Source organism: Fusarium odoratissimum (assembly GCF_000260195.1).
Source record: "Fusarium odoratissimum NRRL 54006 unplaced genomic scaffold supercont1.4, whole genome shotgun sequence".
Taxonomy (NCBI): domain Eukaryota; kingdom Fungi; phylum Ascomycota; class Sordariomycetes; order Hypocreales; family Nectriaceae; genus Fusarium; species Fusarium odoratissimum.
The window spans coordinates 76,424-95,959 of record NW_022158690.1 but is presented as its reverse complement, the minus strand read 5'-3'; the positions used below and the strand labels follow the sequence as shown (position 1 = coordinate 95,959).

At 50.1% G+C, this 19,536-nt stretch overlaps 6 protein-coding genes across 17 annotated transcripts; 4 read left to right on the top strand and 2 right to left on the bottom strand.

Moving 5' to 3' along the window:
• Nucleotides 1–145: 145 nt before the first annotated feature.
• On the top strand, nucleotides 146–4,477 carry FOIG_03166 (uncharacterized protein). Its single transcript, XM_031200879.1, has 4 exons — nucleotides 146–453; nucleotides 513–3,761; nucleotides 3,823–3,923; nucleotides 3,975–4,477. The coding sequence occupies exons 1-4, from the start codon at nucleotides 355–357 to the stop codon at nucleotides 4,015–4,017; spliced, it is 3,492 nt and encodes a 1,163-aa protein (XP_031068403.1). The 5' UTR covers nucleotides 146–354; the 3' UTR covers nucleotides 4,018–4,477.
• On the bottom strand, nucleotides 4,031–7,899 carry FOIG_03165 (uncharacterized protein). Of its 6 annotated transcripts, none has more exons than XM_031200877.1 (4): nucleotides 7,593–7,893; nucleotides 7,185–7,421; nucleotides 4,715–7,089; nucleotides 4,100–4,658 (listed from the first exon to the last, which is right to left on the bottom strand). In XM_031200877.1, exons 3-4 carry the CDS (start codon nucleotides 5,255–5,257, stop codon nucleotides 4,326–4,328), a joined length of 876 nt encoding a protein of 291 aa, XP_031068401.1. In that variant the 5' UTR covers nucleotides 5,258–7,089; nucleotides 7,185–7,421; nucleotides 7,593–7,893; the 3' UTR covers nucleotides 4,100–4,325. The 6 variants fall into 6 exon arrangements, with proteins under 6 accessions (XP_031068399.1, XP_031068401.1, XP_031068402.1 ...); XM_031200878.1 differs by having other exon boundaries at nucleotides 4,715–7,091; nucleotides 7,593–7,849; XM_031200875.1 differs by having other exon boundaries at nucleotides 4,031–4,658; nucleotides 4,715–7,421.
• A 344-nt stretch (nucleotides 7,900–8,243) lies between these two features.
• On the top strand, nucleotides 8,244–12,774 carry FOIG_03164 (uncharacterized protein; the record flags this gene model as incomplete). 7 transcript variants are annotated; one of them, XM_031200866.1, is made up of 10 exons in its annotated part: nucleotides 8,516–8,978; nucleotides 9,732–9,757; nucleotides 10,313–10,646; nucleotides 10,707–10,759; nucleotides 10,882–10,889; nucleotides 10,938–11,031; nucleotides 11,085–11,249; nucleotides 11,305–11,356; nucleotides 11,421–11,857; nucleotides 11,911–12,195. In XM_031200866.1, the coding sequence occupies exons 1-10, from the start codon at nucleotides 8,975–8,977 to the stop codon at nucleotides 12,193–12,195; spliced, it is 1,458 nt and encodes a 485-aa protein (XP_031068390.1). In that variant the 5' UTR covers nucleotides 8,516–8,974. The 7 variants fall into 7 exon arrangements, with proteins under 7 accessions (XP_031068391.1, XP_031068390.1, XP_031068392.1 ...); XM_031200868.1 differs by having other exon boundaries at nucleotides 8,516–9,682; XM_031200867.1 differs by having other exon boundaries at nucleotides 8,244–9,757; nucleotides 11,911–12,774.
• A 1,519-nt stretch (nucleotides 12,775–14,293) lies between these two features.
• FOIG_03163 (uncharacterized protein) lies at nucleotides 14,294–15,283 on the top strand. The gene is made up of 2 exons (XM_031200865.1): nucleotides 14,294–14,795; nucleotides 14,856–15,283. Exons 1-2 carry the CDS (start codon nucleotides 14,440–14,442, stop codon nucleotides 15,079–15,081), a joined length of 582 nt encoding a protein of 193 aa, XP_031068389.1. The 5' UTR covers nucleotides 14,294–14,439; the 3' UTR covers nucleotides 15,082–15,283.
• On the bottom strand, nucleotides 14,770–16,028 carry FOIG_03162 (signal recognition particle subunit SRP14). The gene is made up of 3 exons (XM_031200864.1): nucleotides 15,809–16,028; nucleotides 15,652–15,730; nucleotides 14,770–15,601 (listed from the first exon to the last, which is right to left on the bottom strand). The coding sequence occupies exons 1-3, from the start codon at nucleotides 15,836–15,838 to the stop codon at nucleotides 15,324–15,326; spliced, it is 387 nt and encodes a 128-aa protein (XP_031068388.1). The 5' UTR covers nucleotides 15,839–16,028; the 3' UTR covers nucleotides 14,770–15,323.
• A 216-nt stretch (nucleotides 16,029–16,244) lies between these two features.
• On the top strand, nucleotides 16,245–19,101 carry FOIG_03161 (uncharacterized protein). The gene has a single exon (XM_031200863.1). The coding sequence runs from the start codon at nucleotides 16,392–16,394 to the stop codon at nucleotides 18,999–19,001; it is 2,610 nt and encodes an 869-aa protein (XP_031068387.1). The 5' UTR covers nucleotides 16,245–16,391; the 3' UTR covers nucleotides 19,002–19,101.
• The last annotated feature ends 435 nt before the right edge of the window (nucleotides 19,102–19,536 follow it).

Below are 19,536 nucleotides of genomic sequence, written 5' to 3'. Positions count from 1 at the left end.
AAGCTACCGGGTAAGCAGCTTGCGGCGATGTTGGAATTCTGTGTCATTTACGGCAGATCCGCGCTAGCCCTGTTCTGGACAAGGCCCCCACTACAAGGCACGCTTGTCACGTCCCGTCCACCCCAGACGCGTATAGTGGGATACCGGACGCAACTGCCATTCTTTGATCATATCTAATCGCAACAATTCTTGGTAATACCAACTTACAGATTAAACAGTCGTTATCGCCTCTTGTTCTCAACACTCTTCCAATAAGTCCTTATAATAAAGAACCTATATTGATTCCCATACGACAAAATTCAACAATCTTCTTACCAATCGACCCATGACGAGGCTGCCGTGAGCATCGCAGCCATGGCACCCACCAAAAGATCGCGGCGAGACGTTGAACAAGAGGAGGACATGATTGTAGATGTACGACAAGCGCGATCTAACTTCTCGGGAGAAGATACCGTAAGGAACACACCAACCGCCCCCATGCAGCATGCCATCTAACTCATGTGCTATCACAGAGAAAGCGTGCCAGGGTGACCGTAGACGACAGCCAAACGAGAGAAACGCCCCAAAGAGAAAACACGCCGAGCGACCAAAGCGAAGATGACGAAGACCGTAGAAATATGGCCGCCCCGCCACAGACACAATACGAGATCATGCGAGACAACGGCTTCAAACATCTAGAGCACGCTGATTGGGACGACCAGCAAGCGACTCAGAAGCTCGCCAAGCGGGTCATCAATCTCGGCAACAACGTGGTATCTGAGAGTGGTATCATCGAGAGTATTACCTGCTTTAACTTCATGTGCCACGAGCGATTACATGTCAACCTAGGGCCACTGATCAACTTCATTGTCGGAGAGAATGGTAGTGGAAAGAGTGCTGTTCTTACGGCACTGACACTTTGTCTGGGTGGGAAGGCTAGCGATACCAACCGAGGTGGAAGTCTCAAGTCCTTTGTCAAGGAGGGCTGCGAGCAAGGCAGCTTGGTCGTCAAGATCAAGAATGCTGGCTCAGATGCCTACCAGCCCGATATCTATGGCGAAACCATCATTGTCGAGCGCCATTTCTCTAAATCGGGGAGTAGTGGTTTCAAGATCAAGAGCGCCCTAGGCAGAATCATCTCAACCAAGAAGCAGGAGGTAGATGAGATATCAGAATGGTACGCGCTACAAATCGGTAACCCCCTCACCGTTCTGTCACAGGACAACGCGCGACAGTTTCTCAACGCGGCGACTCCAGCCCAGAAGTACAAGTATTTCGTTTCTGGTGTACAACTAGAGCAGTTGGATAACGACTATAGGATGTCACAAGATACGCTTGATAAGACCCTCTTACTCAGGGACGATCTCAATGCCAAGATCGAAGAGGTTAAAAAAGAGACGGAAGCCGCACGCCGACTTGCCGAAGCCGCGCAAAAGAACAAGAATCTTCGTGAAAAGGCGCGGCATTACATTAATCAACTGGTCTGGTCTCAGGTCGTCGAGCAGGAACGTCTCCTTGAGGATTGCGAAAAGGAAATCGCTAGACGGACTGAGAGCATAACCGAGGCGGAAAAAAACTGCGAATCATCGACCCAAGCCCTCGACAAGGTCAACGAGAAGATCGAGAGGCTTTGGCAGGCAAAGGAAGAGATTGAGAGTGATCGAGATACATTCAAGGAACGTATCGATAAAGCCACAGCCGCATACCGCCAGGCACAAAAGGAGGAGTCGGAGCTGCTCAGGGAGGAACGAGATGCCTTCCAACGCCTGAAGACAGCCAGAGATGACATGAAGGCTTGTCAGCGCAAAATCCAGGACGAAGAACGCCGGCTGGGCGAATCAACAGGAAATGCTCGCACACAAAAGGACAGCGAGCTGGCACACGCTCGAAAGCGGGAACAACTCTTGAAGGAACAGATAGACGAAATTCAAAACAACCTTCCTGGCCTTACAAGGCGACTTGGCGAGGCTGAGCAACACTTCAAGAAACTCGCACACAACAAAGATCTCAAACGCAAAGAGATCGTGTCCGTGGAGCAACAAGTTCGAGAACTGAAGGCCGCTACTGGAGGCCGTTTTGGTGGTTATGATAGAGAGATCAGGGACCTTGTCAAAGCCATCGAGAACGAGAGAGGATGGGAACAGAAACCTGTCGGACCTATTGGAGCGCACATCCGACTGTCGAAACCGGAATGGTCAGGGATCCTAGAGAGAACACTCGGCGAAGGACTCAACGCGTTCGTTGTCAGGAGTAAATCGGATCAAACAAGACTCGCGAATTTGATGCGTCGATTTCGCTTGAAGAAGCAGCCCCCAATCTACATTGCCTATGGAGGGAGAATTGACACAAGCAATCAGGAGCCTGATCCTAGATTTGATACTATTTTGAGCGTTCTTCAATTCGACGACGACATTGTCAGATCGCAGCTCATCATCAGCAACCAAATCGAGAAAATTATTCTTATTCGTGATCGAGTCGAAGCTGAACGGGTCATGGTTGAAGGTGTGCCTCCACGCAACGTCAGTGCTTGTCTCTGTTTTCACGACGGTCGTGGGAAGCGAGGATGGGGCCTCAGACTCACCAACCGGAATGGATCTGTTGGTACAAGTCCAGTCCCACCATACACAATGCGCCCCAGGATGCAAACAGACTCTGGTCAGCAGGTTGAGATCCAAGAAGAAAACCTCAAACACTTGGGCCAGGAAATGGCTGAGATCAATCGCGACGAGCGTCAGGCTCAACAAGCAGTTCAGCGATGCAAAACAGAGCTTGACAACCAGCGGAAGGATGTCAAGAGGTTTGAGAGCGATCTTCGTAGAACGCAAGCTGACATGGAGCGTGTGCAAATGGAGTTGGATGCATTCGAAGGCGTTGATGATCGACTGAATATATTGCGAGCTGAGCTCGAGTCGAGACGATCTGAGGAGGAGCAGCTTGGAAACCAATACGGAGAAATGGGATTGGCGAAGCGAGATCTGAAGCAGAAGGCCGAGAAGGCCCGGCTAAAGCTTGAGGAGGAAAAGAACGAGCAAGAGGACTGGCAAAACCGAGTCGACAAAGCAGCACAGAAGGTTGCGACGGCTGAAAATATGAGGAAGTCGATTCTAGCAGAGAAGAATGGTGCTTTCGAGAGCCTTGACATCGCCAAAAACGAACGGCGACGTGCCGAGGAAAGGAGGGATAGGAAGGCCGAAGAAGTTGCCAACTTCATAGAGCAGGCCAGGCAAACAGCACCAGAGCGAGTTCACATTCCGGATAACGAGACACACAGCAGCATTGAGCAGAAGTACACCAAAATTCGGGAACAAATCAAGCAGCGAGAGTCACGACTTGGAGCATCAGACCAACAGATTTACGACCGTGCAACCGAAGCTCAAGAGCGATATGAAGATGTTCAGAGACAGACGCAGGATGTTGACGATACCATCGTGGCTCTCAAACGTGCTATTGAGAGTCGCCTACAAATCTGGCGCAAATTTCAGCGGCAGATTAGCGCGCGAATTCGCATCCAGTTCAACTACCTTCTCAGTGAGCGAGGTTTCCGTGGCAAAATTGACCTCGACCATAAAGCGCGTAAGGTCTTTCTCCAGATTGAGCCAGATGAGACGCGTAAAAGCTCAGCTGGAAGGAATACAAAGACTCTATCCGGTGGAGAAAAGTCCTTTTCATCCATTTGCATGCTTCTATCAGTTTGGGAGGCGATTGGCTCGCCTATCCGTTGTCTTGACGAGTTTGACGTCTTTATGGACAATGTAAATCGTGCCATCAGCACGAATATGCTGGTGAGTAATTTCAGTACCCGTCCGTGGAAGAGATTGATGGCAGCTAACAGAAAATACTCAGGTGGACGCTGCCCGTCGTTCAGTTTCACGACAGTACATCCTTATTACCCCTAATGCTATCGAAGGTCGGGCACGGTTAGACAAAGATGTCAAGATCATTCGGTTTGTATCCCCTCATTCACTGCAGGATTGAGTACTGACGACTCTTTTCAGGCTGACGGACCCTCGTCAACGAACACTTGACAATTTCCAGTAAACGATATAGTATACTTGACACGCGCATCTTGGAGTTGGGCGTCATAGGGAACATGAGTTTTATGGGGGGCGCTTAGAGGATGGGCAGACAAAAACACTCGCGCATCGTGGAGTTTGTTAGGAGTGATACCAGCGTACTTTGTCGGAATGGATTTTGTACAGATTCGAGCAATGCCTTCCTTGGCCCTCAGATAGCGCCAGCGTTAGATGTCATTACAACATGCGCCTGCTGAGGCCTCTATTCATAGATATGTTACACACGACTCATACATTATTCTACAACTATATCTTCATTTCTGGCCAGTCCCCTTAAACTCTGACGCCCTTGCTCCTTAGTATATTCACACCAGCGCTGAGTGTGTAACCGGCCCACTGACCGAACGATCCGACCATACCACCAACGGACTCGACCTCGCCTAGTCTTCGCTGAAGGAATTGCCTTGTCTCGAAAAAATCGGGAGATCGGTCGTTGGTCATGAATAGCTCGCTTGTGCTGTATATCATAGAGAGGGTGGCACGCTTGGTGTACCACGAAGGGTCGACGGCCTTGTCACCGGCAAGGAACCAGATTTCATCGGAAAGTTTTGCCAGCTCCTTTATGGATTCGGGGACGTAACTGGGCTGAGCCATGACGGCCAATGCCTGTAAAGCGGAACTGTAAGAATAATATATCATGAAAGCCAGGGCATGTATCTTACCTCTTGCCAACGATCCAAAACCAACTTGTTACCCATAAGTCTCTCCCACGTCAACGCTTCCACTCTCGCCGAGACCCCAGGCTGGTTGGGATCAGGGAATAGTTCTTGGCTTCGAGTTGCTAAGGCCTCTCGCTGGGTAATAAGATGATATCGAATCAGACCAAAGGCACCGTCGGGGATGACGCTCACGCTAATATCAAGGTAGCCAGCGTCTCTTGCACCGCAACCAAGAGCCTTCTGTGAGAAACCATGTTCCGGGACGTGTTTATAAGCCGCAGCGAGGATGGACTTTTCAGCATCGCCAAATGCTCCTGGTGGTGGTGGGTGATCGTATGAGTGGAAGGGTCGGCGGGCAAGGCTTTGTGTCAGCCTCGAAGTACGCAAGGCTGATCTTGGTAGCACTCTCATAGACGCTGACATATTGAATGATATGGCAAGGTATAAATTAGTCTTCATGAAGATTCCTGCTTCATCAAAATGGGTCGTTTTTTGGTGTTGACGTTTGCGATTTGTTTTAGATGCTTTACCGTCTTGACCAATCATATTATCCTTTTGCCCCGGAGTGGACCGCGGCGGGAGCGCTCGGACCACCCCCGGAAGCTGTAGATTGTTACGGCGGTTTTAGTTCCGCCTGATGCACGCACGCACGCACGTACGGGATCGGCAGATGTTGTCAAGGGGTACGTACTTTCATGATTAGATGCAGACTAGAGCAGCTGACTGATACAATACGATACTCAAACCACTGGTAATGGCACGGCATTGATATTGGATAGTTTCGTGAAACTGACCATAGAAAATGCCTCATGCGGTGCGAACTCGAGTTTAACGCGAACAACATATGTACAATATCCGAGCTTCGATTCCGTTGAATCACGGTGCTGAAGCATGTAGACATTTCTCGGTTTCGGGAGTCGGATAAGCAGGAATTAGCCTCATATTCAGTCCCTCAAGTACTTAGACGATACTGGGCTGAGTCTTGCTATCTACCTGAAGTTACCACGGGTCTTGTGCATAACAGATGGCGGGGTTCTGGTGGAAGAATGTCGTGCTTTCACTTCCTGTCTCTCATTCCCAGGTGTACAATGGCTCCAGTGTGATATGCTTGTAAACGATATAAACTGCCTGGTACCATGCCCTTTCCTGGATCAGACCTTGTCTCACTAGTGCGAATTCGTTCTTAATGTTCCGGAGGACCCTCAACATATAACAGGTTCGCGTCTGCCTGGAGAAGGAACCCTGGAGTTGATCTGGCCATATTAACTCTATCCATACAAGTCTCCTGCAGCAACATGTGCGTCTCGAGCAAATCGCGATGCTCTGCTACATTTCCCTCGAGGTAAGATCAAGATAAATATCGTCTCCCCTGGCCTTATCTGCATGTCCTGCCCTTCAAGGCAACAAGGCAGATGTCGTGGAGACTGTAGGCTGGAAGTGCGTACTGTAGTTGCTCCACATGGGGTGCTGCTAACGGCCTGAGCGTCGTTAGATGCATCGTCTGGGATCCGCTAACAACCTTGATGATCGGAGACGGACTCGTTGCCAGAATCTCTGGGCTTGTTGCTTGTTGGTCCTGTGCTCTGCAGTAATATGCGCTATTAAAGTATCGAGATCTCAATTCCTCGAACAGAAAGACAAAAGCGGCCCTTGCTAATTAGTTAGAGTGCTGTATGGATGTTAAGTCCTTGCCCCTCGTGCATCGAGTGGCCTTTGCTATCATCACCAGTCCTCTCTAACCTCGGCGCTTGTTGGTGCCCATGCTAGAGTTGACAATAACGACGACAAGTGTTCAGGCAAAGCCTGTATCTGGACTCCGTATCCTTGCTCTAGATGCAACGTGCTGTGGAAGGGATGTCAAAAACTCACTCTTACCAGTTCGACAGACTGGCATGTCGAACCTGGCGAAAAGAGTGAGATTGATGAGACAAAAAAGCTAACAACCCTGATCCTCAATGCGTTGCAGAGGGGTTGACTTTGATAAAGCGGAAGTCATTGGCTGGCTTGTCCCGCAACTTGGCGCGATAGCTGTTGTGTAACCACGAAAGTCTTTCTAGCGAGGTCAAGGTAGGAGTTGCAAAGGCCAATCAAAGTCTTGATTTCATACATTCAGCGACGCAGGCCTTGCCAGCAAAGTTGACACAGTTTCGAAAGCGCTTTGTTAAACTGTCCCGCGGTGCTCTGATGTTCGCTCGATGTGAGTGATACTGAGCAAGCATACGCATGAGGTGAGAACGCAGGCTGATGAATGAGACGCTGAGTGCGCAGCTGGGGTTGGGTAGGGGTCACAAGGATTGGTCAATGAGCCTTGTAGGTAATGTTAAAAAGCTCACTCTCATATCCGAAAATGGCGGTTCAAATGAGTGACGAGTTCTTGCCTCTCGTATAAGTCAACTCAACAACATAGACTATGTGGTAAAAGTAAATGCAAGACAGCTTTAAGCTGTAGATATGGAGTCAAAGAACTTCATACCTCAAGTTGACAGCAGCCCAAGCACAACAGACCCCTGATGCTGCAAGCACACATCTCCTTGTTCCTGGTACTTGCTAGTGCACTTGAGCCCAACAGGCGTAAGAAACGTAACCCAATGGCAGGTCTAGGATCTCATCAGGTTGGGTGGTGAAACCTGGCATCAATGCAATTTCGACTACCGATGCTGGGTCACGGGTAGACGGGAGACTCGATGACAACGACGCGGCGATTTGCAAACTGCAATCAATCAACCGATGGAGAACGGATGGTGGGCGAACCCTGAAGAATGCAGGCAAGGATATTTACTTGCACTACTGTAATATCAGGCCGCTTGCAGCACACTTTGCAGCGTCGTGCAGACAAAGATGGTCTACTACGTGAAGCCAGAGTTCATCACAAATTACTTACCAAACTATTAATAGAGAGTTTAGTGGAAGACTGACGCCAGCCTTTCACATATGTGTTCGATATCCGCCGGCTTCAAGTTGCAGCGTAGTGTAGTATCGACTGGGGCTGGCGACGGATTTGACTATCAGTTCGAAACTGTTGGGTTCAAGAACAAGAGCAATTAGTTAACTGGAAAAGGATTGCTCGAGGCTCGTCACAACAGTCAACTTCATGAAGAACAAGAAAGTGAGAAGCAGTATCCGTAATGTGAGAAATTTACCCAACACTTGTCAATGAAGTTCAAATCTGGGCAGGAACCACCTGCAGCTTTTGTTCTGCATTCCTATTCCTGCTGTATCCGTAATTTTTTTTTTATTCACACAACGTGGAGGGAGCAACACCTGATAGAGAGGCTATTGAGGAGCCAATAATACAGGTGCATGTAGTATATCTCCGGCATTACGCTTTGTAGAGCATACACCAAACCTCCAACGTAACTTGTACGGTACCTCGTGTTATCATGCTCATGTCCGGTAAGCTTTAGATGTGGAACCCATCACGTCCACCGTCCCTGGTCTTACCCTGGTTCCGTGTCCTCATTCGTCGCCTGGTCTCTTCTCATCTCTCACCCAACGCGTTCTTTTCTTTTTACGACACAAGAAGAGGGAGAGAGCGAGAACCTTGAAAGTCAGCACTAAAGAGCCACAGACACCGAAAAGCCACTTTCGCCATCCTTTTGCCGACGTCTCTCCATCGCTGAGTCCCTCAAGACCCCTTGAAAACCGCCGAAGTCGACACTCTCCCGTCCCAGGCGAAAGAAAAAAGTCGATCAACCAAACCAGACCATTCCCAGAAGTCGGTATCTGGTACCACCACGCCGCACGCCGAGGCCTTTTTCAACCCAGCCAGCCAAGCCCAAGCAAGTCTAAGCCCAGCCCAGTCCACGCACCTGTGTGATTCATCCGTGTCGTGCATTTTTTAATGCTACAATCGCCATTGTTTGGTTGACTGACCGTGGGTCCCTTCAGCTTATCTGGTTTTGGCTTTGCTGCCCTGGTAGCCTGGTAGTGTGTACCTTACCTAGTTAGCTGCCCGTCCTCGTCGCCCCGATAGCTGCCTATCCTCGTTCATCGATCACTCACCATCCTAATATTCCACTACCTTACCTGACGAAACGTGGACACCTACGGCCCGTCTCCGCTTCCCTACGCCGCGCCTACCTCTCCTAGAAACCGGTCGCGCCCGTTCGTCTGCTGTCCGAACTCGCACCCGTCCGTCCTTCGTCACTCACAATACCTACCTTACCAACTTATTACGCGACAAGGCCACCCACCCCATCCAAAAAGGAGCTTTCTCTCTGTACGTCCAGACGTACTACGCACACGATTCAAACCGCAGTCACAATGGGTAAGTTGAAGATGTTTCTTGCTTGATTCCTCGTATCGCGGTTTTATATCATGCGCGGCCATTGCTGCTCTTTATATCACCGTGGTTGGCCATAGACACACGCGTCTGCGCCCATCGAGGCAACGTGCGTGCCGTTCCTTTGCCGTCTCTGCTCGACAGTACTGTACCCATTGCCCTCAATGGCCCCTCGAGGCTCGGCGGACTCTGGCAGTAGTCGGCTGTCCCAACCTGTCTATCGTACCCGGAGCCTGATTGAGCCCGAGTCTATCCATGATCTGAGCATCCTCATCCGAAAGCCTGAACACAACAGATCTTGAGCGTCCTCTCAAGCCTTGTCTGTTGCTGCTGTGTCTTGCATCGTTTGTTGTTGTATCTGCGCATGCGCTCCCACTCCTTGGAGTGTCTTCATCAATCAATGTGATACCACCTCTTGCTTGATGCAGCCTCGGAGGTCCCCCATTCCACTCCAACAGACCTCTCCAGCCGCCTCTTCTTTCTCGCGTCGTCTTTCCCCATCCATTGCATTGCATTATCGAGCCCCCTTACCTGCATCTTCCGCCAAGGTCCACTCGACTCTGCCACCACCCCTCCACTAGAGAGGTTGACCTCGTCTGGCTACCTCAACCAAGCTACCCTCACTCCCTGTTATTTCAACCACTCTTCCTCTCCTCACCATTTTCCACCGTTGCGCATCTTACGCAGAGGTTTATCCTTTCTTAACTTTTTCCCATTCTGACGCTCACCTTTCTATAGCTGATTCCGGTGATACTTATCGACCCGTAAGTAACCTATGTTCATTTCTGACTTACTTTCAACCTTGCCTCGAGCTGCGCTGCTTGTTGAGATTACCTGTCTGTTGGCGCAATTGGCTTTATCGCCGTGCCGAGTTTGTGCGCTCCCCCGCGCTTGTTGATGTTGCGATCTTCGGTCGCCGCTTCGGTCGTTTGGCCTCAGCTACCCGAGCACCTTGATCGCAACATCAATATTAGAAAGAAGCTCGCATTAGCTCCTTTCATCCGAGATCCACCGTCGCGGCGCGCTTTAATTACCGTTGCACTTTTCCATTCAAGATGTCAGGAAACATTTGATTGGAGAGGCAGGCGAATGGCACTGCTCTTCTTGGCAAACGGCTACCGTCTTGCCAGTTGACAGTGCCAGCGGCTGCGGGCAGTTGCAGTGATTCAAACTCAACTTCGCGCGCACACTTGATCTATCCGAAATATCTCAGTTTAACAAAACCCTCCGTCTACACAGCACCAGCGCTCTCTATCTCACCACAATTGCACCTTAGCATGGAATCACAACTTGTACTTTTACCTGCTAACAAGCTCAAGCGTGAGAGGTCACGATCTCCCCGCAGACGATCCAGAAGCCCTGATAGGTCACATCGACGCCGCTCCTACTCTCCTCGCAGCCGATCAGGAAGCCGGGACGAATATCGACGAAACCGTGATCGCTCGCCCATGACTAGCACAGGCGCACCAGGTGGAGGACAAAGTGCTGGATACGGTGGACAGGCACCGCATCGATCTTACGAAGAAAGAGCCGTTGCTCGAGAACAAATGATGAATAATATTCGCGAAACCTCCCAACAGGACCGCCGAGTCTACGTCGGCAACCTCTCGTACGATGTCAAGTGGCACCATCTCAAGGACTTCATGAGACAGGGTGAGGCTTTCAATGCCGCGGAATGCAGGTGGAACAAATGGGACTGACGAAATGGTATAGCTGGAGAGGTGCTCTTTGCCGACGTACTCTTGCTTCCCAATGGAATGTCGAAGGTGGGCTTCATCGCATGATTTTCTTTTCCCTTGGTTGGCTTTCCTTTGTGGCTCTTCATTCCCTCTTAGCATTTCTGGATGGTTGGGTTGACGGGTGGGACGTTGTCCTTGGTTAATTGTAGGGATGCGGGTAAGTTGATTTCCTCCACGAAGTCTATGGCATTGCTAACCTATCCAGTATTGTGGAATATGCTACTCGGGAGCAAGCCCAAGCGGCTGTTGCCACGCTCAGCAACCAGAACCTCATGGGTCGTCTAGTCTACGTGCGTGAGGTAAGTCAAAACCTCGAAGTTGGGCATGGGCATCTTGTTGACAGAATCTGAAGGACCGAGAAGCCGAACCTCGATTCATCGGAGCAACTGGCGGAAACCGTGGCGGCTTCGGCGGCGCCGGCGGTGGTGGTATGCCCGGTGGCTTCAACCCTGGATACGGCGGCGGCGCACCTGGTGGTGGTGCTGGAGGTGGCGGCCGTCAGATCTATGTGGCCAACGTTTGTTCAACCCCGATTTGTCTGTAAGTTGTGGATGTGTGTTGACATGCAGTAGCTTCCTTTCAATGTTGGCTGGCAGGATTTGAAGGACTTGTTCCGTCAAGCAGGTATGTCTTGATTCTTCTCATTTGAACACGTGATTGGGCGCGGTTGGATCTAATCGTTTTATAGCCCGAAACGGCGCCGTGATTCGAGCTGATGTACACATCGGACCTGATGGTCGCCCTAAGGGTTCTGGCATTGTCGTCTTTGAGAGCCCAGATGATGCCCGCAACGCCATTCAGCAGTTCAACGGCTATGACTGGCAAGGCCGTGTTATTGAAGTCCGCGAGGACCGCTATGCCGGCAGCGGACCTGGCATGGGCTTCGGTGGCCGAGGTGGCTATGGCGGTGGCATGCGCGGAGGATTTGGAGGAGGATTTGGTGGCCGCGGTGGTTTTGGCGGAGGACGTGGTGGTTTCGGAGGCGGCTTTGGTCGTGGAGGCTTCGGTGGAGGTGCTCCTGGCGGCCCAGGTTTCGAGCCCCCTGCCAGCTCCGTCCCTCCCAACCCTTTCACTGATTTTGCTACCGCCGGCACCGAGAGGGGAGAAATCATCTACGTTCGCAACGTGAGACTTTCCCATATTTCCTACCCGTTTGTTCCTATACTAATCTCATACAGCTACCCTGGTCGACTAGCAACGACGACCTGGTTGAGCTGTTCACCACCATCGGAAAGGTCGAGCAAGCTGAGATCCAGTACGAGCCTAGTGGTCGTTCTCGTGGTACTGGCGTGGTTCGATTCGATTCAGCCGAGACCGCGGAGACTGCCATTGCCAAGTTTCAAGGCTACCAGTATGGTGGCCGTCCTCTCAACCTGAGCTTTGTGAAGTATCTGAACCAGGGCGGAAACGACGTCATGGACACAGATCCCCACGGCGGATTGACCCAGGATCAGATCATGTAAGAGGAGGACGTTCATTTGTACTGAACTTCATGCAGCTATGTTTCGGTCGACTTTTGTCTTGGCGGCGGCGACCGTCTGCATCTACACACAACGCTTTTTATATCTGGTTGTTTTGTTTTTTTGGTACTTTTCGTTTTCCACATGAGCAGCAAAAGTTGGGGTTTATCAACGGTGGAATCTTAACTCACGGATAGGGGGTCGAAGTCACTATCACCTTGGAGAATAAGTCGATGACTTGGTCTCTAATAAGCTGGGAGCGAGGGAGGATTTATGATGGGCTTACCATACAGAACCGAATGATCCCACCGTTGACACCCAGATGACCGGTCCAACGCACGCGGTTATCAAGTATAGGGTTGCTCATTGTCAATGAAGGAAAAGATGGCTGTTGGCTTCTCAGGAAACAACAGAACTCTACTTAGAATGTATGTCGAGTAATCATCCGAAGGTTTTTAAGAACGATGGCAGGTGGTCTTGGTGAAGGGGAGCGTAGGACTTCAACGGACATGCGTAGCGTCTTGGGGCATGAAAGTCCGCTGGCCGGGCAACGATATAAGTGAAGGTGAAGGTGAAGGTGAAGGCAATGGTAAAGGTAAAGGCAAAGGTCAAGGTAAAACATAGTCACATAAAACTGCATGGTGAATGTCGGCGTTGGGGTAATTTGGTATAGTTGGTTCAAACGTACATGAGGACGATAAGTACTGCCTGGGCCATGCTTTCGAAGCCCTGGCTTGGAGATGATGCGCTGCCGTCTTGTTCGCTATCAGGGCCATATCGACCTGAAGTTGACATGCACTCTTCCAAGCAGCAATAACCTATGACCTAGAGAGGGATCGAGATCCAACGCTGAGGGTATGCAATCTCGGTTCCCAAGTCTACAGACTCGCATGTTGATGTGACAAGTCTCCACCTATTGCCAACCTCGTTCTCTCAGTATGCAAGTCGACAATTGGGAAGTTCAGAATCAAGGGTGAAAGGAATTTGCTAGTTCCCGGAACTTGGACAACAGGCCCCTGCCGGTGAGTGTTCGGAAGGTACAAGAATGAACGTTGCCGAGACAAGCGGGCTCGAGAAATAAGTGGTCCGATAGTCTTCGGCCACCAGCATCAAGCCAAGATTTGATGAAAGTAAGTGTTTGTCTCACACGAGGGTAGTCGAGCTCGTGGCCTCTTGAATTTGTTAGTGTTCCAAGCCGGATCGTCAAATTGCCGTAACCTAAGAGCTCCTTCGATCGATATCTGCCAAGCTCATAGTCATTCCTCCTCAAAGCTCAAAGTGCTACCCATTCTAGCCATTCTCCCTATTCTCCCTTGCCCAGCCCCATTACTCGTCGGGCAAGTGCCTTGCTGTGCTGCGCAATTACCTTTTGATCCATATCAACGTGTAATCAACCAATAGCGGAGGTTGTTGTTTAAGCTTTGAAATAAGCTTGTCTTAGCGATCTTCTTGCGCCGGAAGCTGGCGCATCCGTGGTCCTACTCCTCATCGATGCCAAGACGCCTTGGCAGCCTTACTTTTGACAGAGGAGAATAACGAGTACTCAGAGTAGGTTGAAGCTTTGCCAGATGCACTATCTAGTAAGTACCAAGTCTGGGCTGACGGAGATGGTCGTTCGCCAATATTAACCGGTGCAGAGCTACACGGGAGCTATGTCCACCATTGCATCTCGTATACGTAACCTTTTTAAGAAAGCATCTCCCATTGACCAGATAGATCCGTTGTTGTGTGTTGTTTGGTAGATCAAGATCCCTTGGCGCCGCTCTGCCGTGTGGCTGTGTGACAGGTTAGCTCAACCCCAAGATGCTTGATAAGTCATCCCAATAAGTTCTGTATGAGGTGTCGCTCAGGCACCTTGGAAAGAATACGGCTTGGCTCATACGTTGCATGCGGTCGAATACCTCAGTGATATCTCCCTACATCGTTTGATTACTCTGGCATACCTGCGCACTGAACTATTCTACTTGGCGACTTGTTAGTCGGGATCCTTGGTGTATGTTACCATGGATTAGAGGCTTGCCAGGGGCCTCACGATACTACGAACCAATACTGTAATGACGTTGTTACAATACGCCCAATCTAGGTGTTGTTGAGCCGTCATCGTGTACTGAATCGTCTATAAAACATCTACTCTCCTCGCTGAAATTCTTCACCAGTCTCATCAGTATTCACTCGCAGAGCAACTTTACACCCTAATCTGTAATACCATTCCTCTGTCCTACATTTTCAGCCCAATCCACTGCAAACATGAAATTCTCTCTCTTTGCCGTTGCTCTCAGCACCCTCGCCGCTGCCTCGCCAACTCCTGACATGGAGCATGAGAAGCGCGCCCTTGGTCTCCTTAAGCCTAAGGGTGGCATCCCTTTCACTTTCACTTCTATCTGGGAAGTTCTTGCTACCCCTGATCAGGTTGTTGATGCAGACAACAAGTACACTGGCGGACTGAGGGGCAGCAAGGGCCTCTTCAAGTTTGGCATCAACTCTAACGAGGATGTCATCTGCTATAACATCACCTTGTATGGCTTCCGAGGTGACTACCAGTCTCCCGCCAACACTGCCACCCACATCCACGAGGCTGTCAAGGGCAAGTCTGGACCTCCACGGTAAGTCGATGACGCAGGCCTGTACACAATTGGAGCTATGAAACGCTGACTTTGTATTAGTATCGCCTTCCCCAACCCCGTCGGCGACGAGAAGAGCCGCAACGCTGTCGGCTGTCTCGAGGGCCCATTCCGCACCGGTGTGATCCAGAACGGCCAAGACACTGGTGTAGGCTTCACTCTCAAGCAGATCGAGAAGAACCCCGAGAAGTTCTTCGCCGACTCGCACTCCAGCCTTGCTGTTCCTGGCGCTTTCCGAGGACAGCTCAGCTCAGGCAAGGTGTGCTAAAGGGCTTAGCCCCTTTCCCAAACTTTGCTCGATTTGCCTAATGCGCATATGTTTCTGACAGAATTGGATTGTAATACAACTCCGTGTAAAATTTACTCTTCCTTTGGTAGAAATAATTCAAAGTCATGGTGGCTTGGAGACGTGTTTGGGTATCACATAACATGATAATTCATTAATCCATGATATAACCTTAACCTTTGATGCTTGGCACCTCAGAATTTGAACTGTGAAAAGAGAATCGTTTATGCTGCAGCCTTCTTCTTCTTTGCCTTGGCCTTCTTCTTGCTCCTGTCTCTGGGCTTCAGGGCTGTCATGCCAGCCTTGCACACATCGGCATACCGCACGTAGAAAGCCTCCAGATCCTCGGGGTTGACGACTGTTGAAAGCTTGGCTTTGTTAGAGCGATCCTTCTTGCCCTTGCCATTTGTTGCCCTGATGATGAGGGGCAGAGGCTTGCCAGGGTGAATATCCGGAGAGGGCTCCTCTTCTGAGGGACTGGGGATGCCCTGACCGTATGTGACTGAGAGTTTTCTTAGCGGAATGAGAGATACGGCTGATATCAATACGTACGTCGCTTCTGGCTCAAGTAGATGGCGCCATGGTCGCTGCCCTTGCGATGATTGAAGAGCTCACCCAACTTGGCGAAGAACTGTCATGATGTCAGAATCAAAGCTGCTAGACGATCGTTCGGGTCTCTCTTCAGATAGAGAAGGGAATGTAGACTCACCTCGTCATGGCTCATATGAGAGTCAGCCATAGTGATGGGGTATGAGACTGTCAAAAGACGATGTATATTAAGAGATGAGTGTTAGCCTACCAATATTGAGGTTGACATTGTGCCCCGCCATCATGTCCGGGGCTCAAGTGTGGCGTGCCAGGTTGTGGCAGCAGGTTGTTCGTGGCTTACCTCGGGCGGTGAGATCAATACCTGAGTTTTAGTGGAAGACTCACCAGCACTCAGGTACCCCTGAGTCTCTTGAGATGTGAAGGTATTTTCTGCCGGCAGAATATATTTTCTGTTCAGCATCATCTTCAAACTAATAGAACAGACTCAAAATATTCAGTGTGTATCAATCTAATCTTAAACGATAACTCGCATTAATGATCTGATTCATCTGCAATTCTCAGACCACCATTGCGACAAAATTTCAAGAAGATATCGCCCGAATCGCAATACTCATCATTCACCGCCTGCTAAATTAGGCACAACCATCACCAAAGATCCAGGATCGTTGCTTAAAATTCAGTCAACCTCAGGATTGTAACCCTGGGGCAACACGGCGCTACCCTTCCACTATACTTCCGGTAAGATGACGTCCGCACCAGAGCTTCAACAGAAGCTCTTCAAGCGTATGGGCTTGGATGTTCCAGAACCCAAACCACAGCGCAATGGACCTAGGAGATCGGGACAGCAGCTGTCAAGAAAAGAGCAACGAAAAGCACAACGGGTACAGAAGCGAACTCACGTCTACGCAAGAGCAACTCCACAGCGACCACAACATATAAATAATGCTCAGAGAAGACCAAACACAACGCAGAGGAAGGAACAGGCGAACAAACCTCAGTCACGACCTCCAAAGCAGATTAGCGATGATGAAGATGATCTCGAAGACGAGGATGAGTACGATGCTGGAGAAATTTCGTTGGACGAAGACGATGATTTGGACGACCTGATGGACGACGAAGAAGACGACGACGAAGATGAAGATGAGGAAAAGAACACAGAAGCTAAGAGTGGGAAGAAGGGTGTTTCGAAGGCCGTGGAGGAGAGACTGGCCCAGGACGACGCCGAGATTGAGGCCTTTGAGCGAAAGCTAGGTATTAAGAAGGGACGAAAATCACTACCTCAGTCTTTCAAGCAGGATGGCCTTGGCGATCTTCTAGGGGACCTTAGCGGCGAAGAAGACGTCAGCGACAACCACAATGACAACAAAAAGAGGAAAAGTGAATATGATGATTGGCTGGCATCAAAGCGAAGAAAGACAGTAGAACCTGCAGGTCGACAAAAGGTCCGCGACATGTCTGAAGATGAGGAAGGAGATGATGATATGGGTTTGGACGACGAATCTGGAGATGAAGACGAAGACATGGACCTCATGGATGAAGACGATGAAGATGGGGGTGACTTTGATAATGAGTCATTCGGCGGTCTCGACGACGACGAGGGTGATGCTGCAGACAACACTCCAGCTCAACCGCGACAGAGAGAGAACCCCTATGTCGCGCCCACTACTGGAGTCACGGTTGCGAAATACGTCCCTCCTTCATTACGCAGAGCCGCAAACTCAGAAGAGGAGCGCAAAAGTCGACTAAGGAAACAAGTTCAAGGTTTGATCAATCGTCTTACAGATGCCAACATCTTGTCCATTGTCAAATCTGTGGAGGAGCTTTACCAAAACAATGCACGTGGCGATGTGACAGATGTTATGACGGATGCGATCATGGCTCAAATTTGCAAGCCGGAGAGCCTCCCTGATCAATTCTTTGTCCTCACTGGTGGATTTGCCGCTGCTATTTACCGACTTATTGGATCGAGTTTTGGTTCAGTATTAATCCGCCGTATCGTGGAAGATTTTGGCGGTCACTATGAACAAGCGAGCAAGGAACAAAACGCTGAATCTGCTATTCAAAAGGAAGCCTCGAATATCTTGACACTGCTTTCACAACTTTACGTGTTTGAGGTTGTCACTTGCAAGATCATCTTTGATTACATGGAGAGACTTCTCAGCGACCTCAATGAGATCAACGTGGAACTTCTTCTGCGAATATGCCGCATGGCTGGCCGAATGTTGAAGCAGGATGATCAGCAATCGCTGAAGCACGTCTCTGGCGTTCTTAACCAGTCCGTCTCAAAAGTGGGCTACAGCAATATCTCGGCTCGCACAAAGTTCATGGTTGAAACCATCACCGACCTAACCAAGGGCAAAAAGAAGGCCCGAGGCTTGGACTTTACTGTCGTCTCAGAACATGTACAACGCATGAAGAAGCGTCTTGGTGAGCTCAAGTCTCAATCGCGACGGCTCGATGGCCTTGCTCCTATGGGCGTAGGTTTGGTCGACATAGAGGGAGCTGAGACACGAGGCAAATGGTGGTTGGTTGGTGCCAGTGTACCAACAACTCTCCTAGATAAAAGCAAAAAGGGGCATGTATCTGATGCTGAAATGAGCGATCATGAGGACATGGATATCGTTTTGCCTGATTACCCAAAGAAGGCTCGCGCTCAAGGTTTGAGTGGAACGGCCCAGATTGCAATTTTCACAGCATTGATGACGGCATCCAATTTCGAGCACGCCTACAGACAATTTGTTAACCTGCGGCTTAAGAAGGATGACCAGTTGGCCCTCGCCACTGTCTTAGTGCAATGTGTAGGCAGCGAAATGCAATACAACCCCTACTACGCTCTTGTAGGAGGAAAAGCCTGTCTGAGCAACAGCCGAATCAGGTTTGCGATCCAAGATCGATTATGGAAGATCTTTAGGAGTCTCGGAGAATCCATGTTCGGCGAAGCTCCTGAGGAGGATGAGTCGGCTGATGCTGAGCGCATGAAAGATGAGAGACGCATCACTAATGTGGCCAAGTTCTATGCGGCACTTGTTGCGGATGGAACACTGAATATCGCCATCTTGAAGCCTCTAGAACTTCCTGAGGCGAACCACTGGACATCAATGTTTGTTCAGCTATTCATACTTGCCCTTCTGAAGGAATGCAGGAGCAAGAAAAAGGGCCCAGAGGAAGATATCAAGCTGGAGAAGATCTTTGGTGCTGCCCGAGACTTACCAGGCTTAGCTGCCGGAATACATTGGATGCTACGGAAGAAGGTCCGGAAGACGAAATTGGTCAGCGCAAAGGAGTTGAAAAAGCTGGAGGGCGTTGGCGAGAAGGCGCAGATTATTGTGCGCCCAGCGGCAATAGAAGTGTAGGATATGGATAAGAGTCATAGATAGTCAGGGAGGCGACAATATTACAAAGTTCCTCAGCCTGGTTCAGTCCAGAGTCCAGACTCATGATATTTATTAGCAATCATCTCGGTGAACCGGCGATGTACTCCGTATGTGAGCGGCTTTATCTTCCAGTGACGTCGGCATCCCGAGGGGCAATTAACGTCCGGCGACCGGGTAGGAACGGGACACGCCGGGTCCTCGGAGGTGCAAGAGACGGGATAAGCTGTGGTTGGGGGCGACATCAGTCTTTGGGGAGAACAGTTTCGGCGTGCGTTGGGACGAAATGCCCGAATTCCCAGGCAAGACTTAGCGTGAACCACCACTGAAACCGGGAATGGATACAAAAGTTGGAGATATAATGCAATGCCATTCGACAACGGGGCCGGAGATATATGTCCAGGGGGCGGTGTTCTCCAACAGGACCTAGCAAAAGCTTTACAGGGCACGCGGAGGGGAGGTGAGGGTGCTGTAGGTGGCTCCCTCACCGAAGAAACGACCAATCGTGTCAACGTGT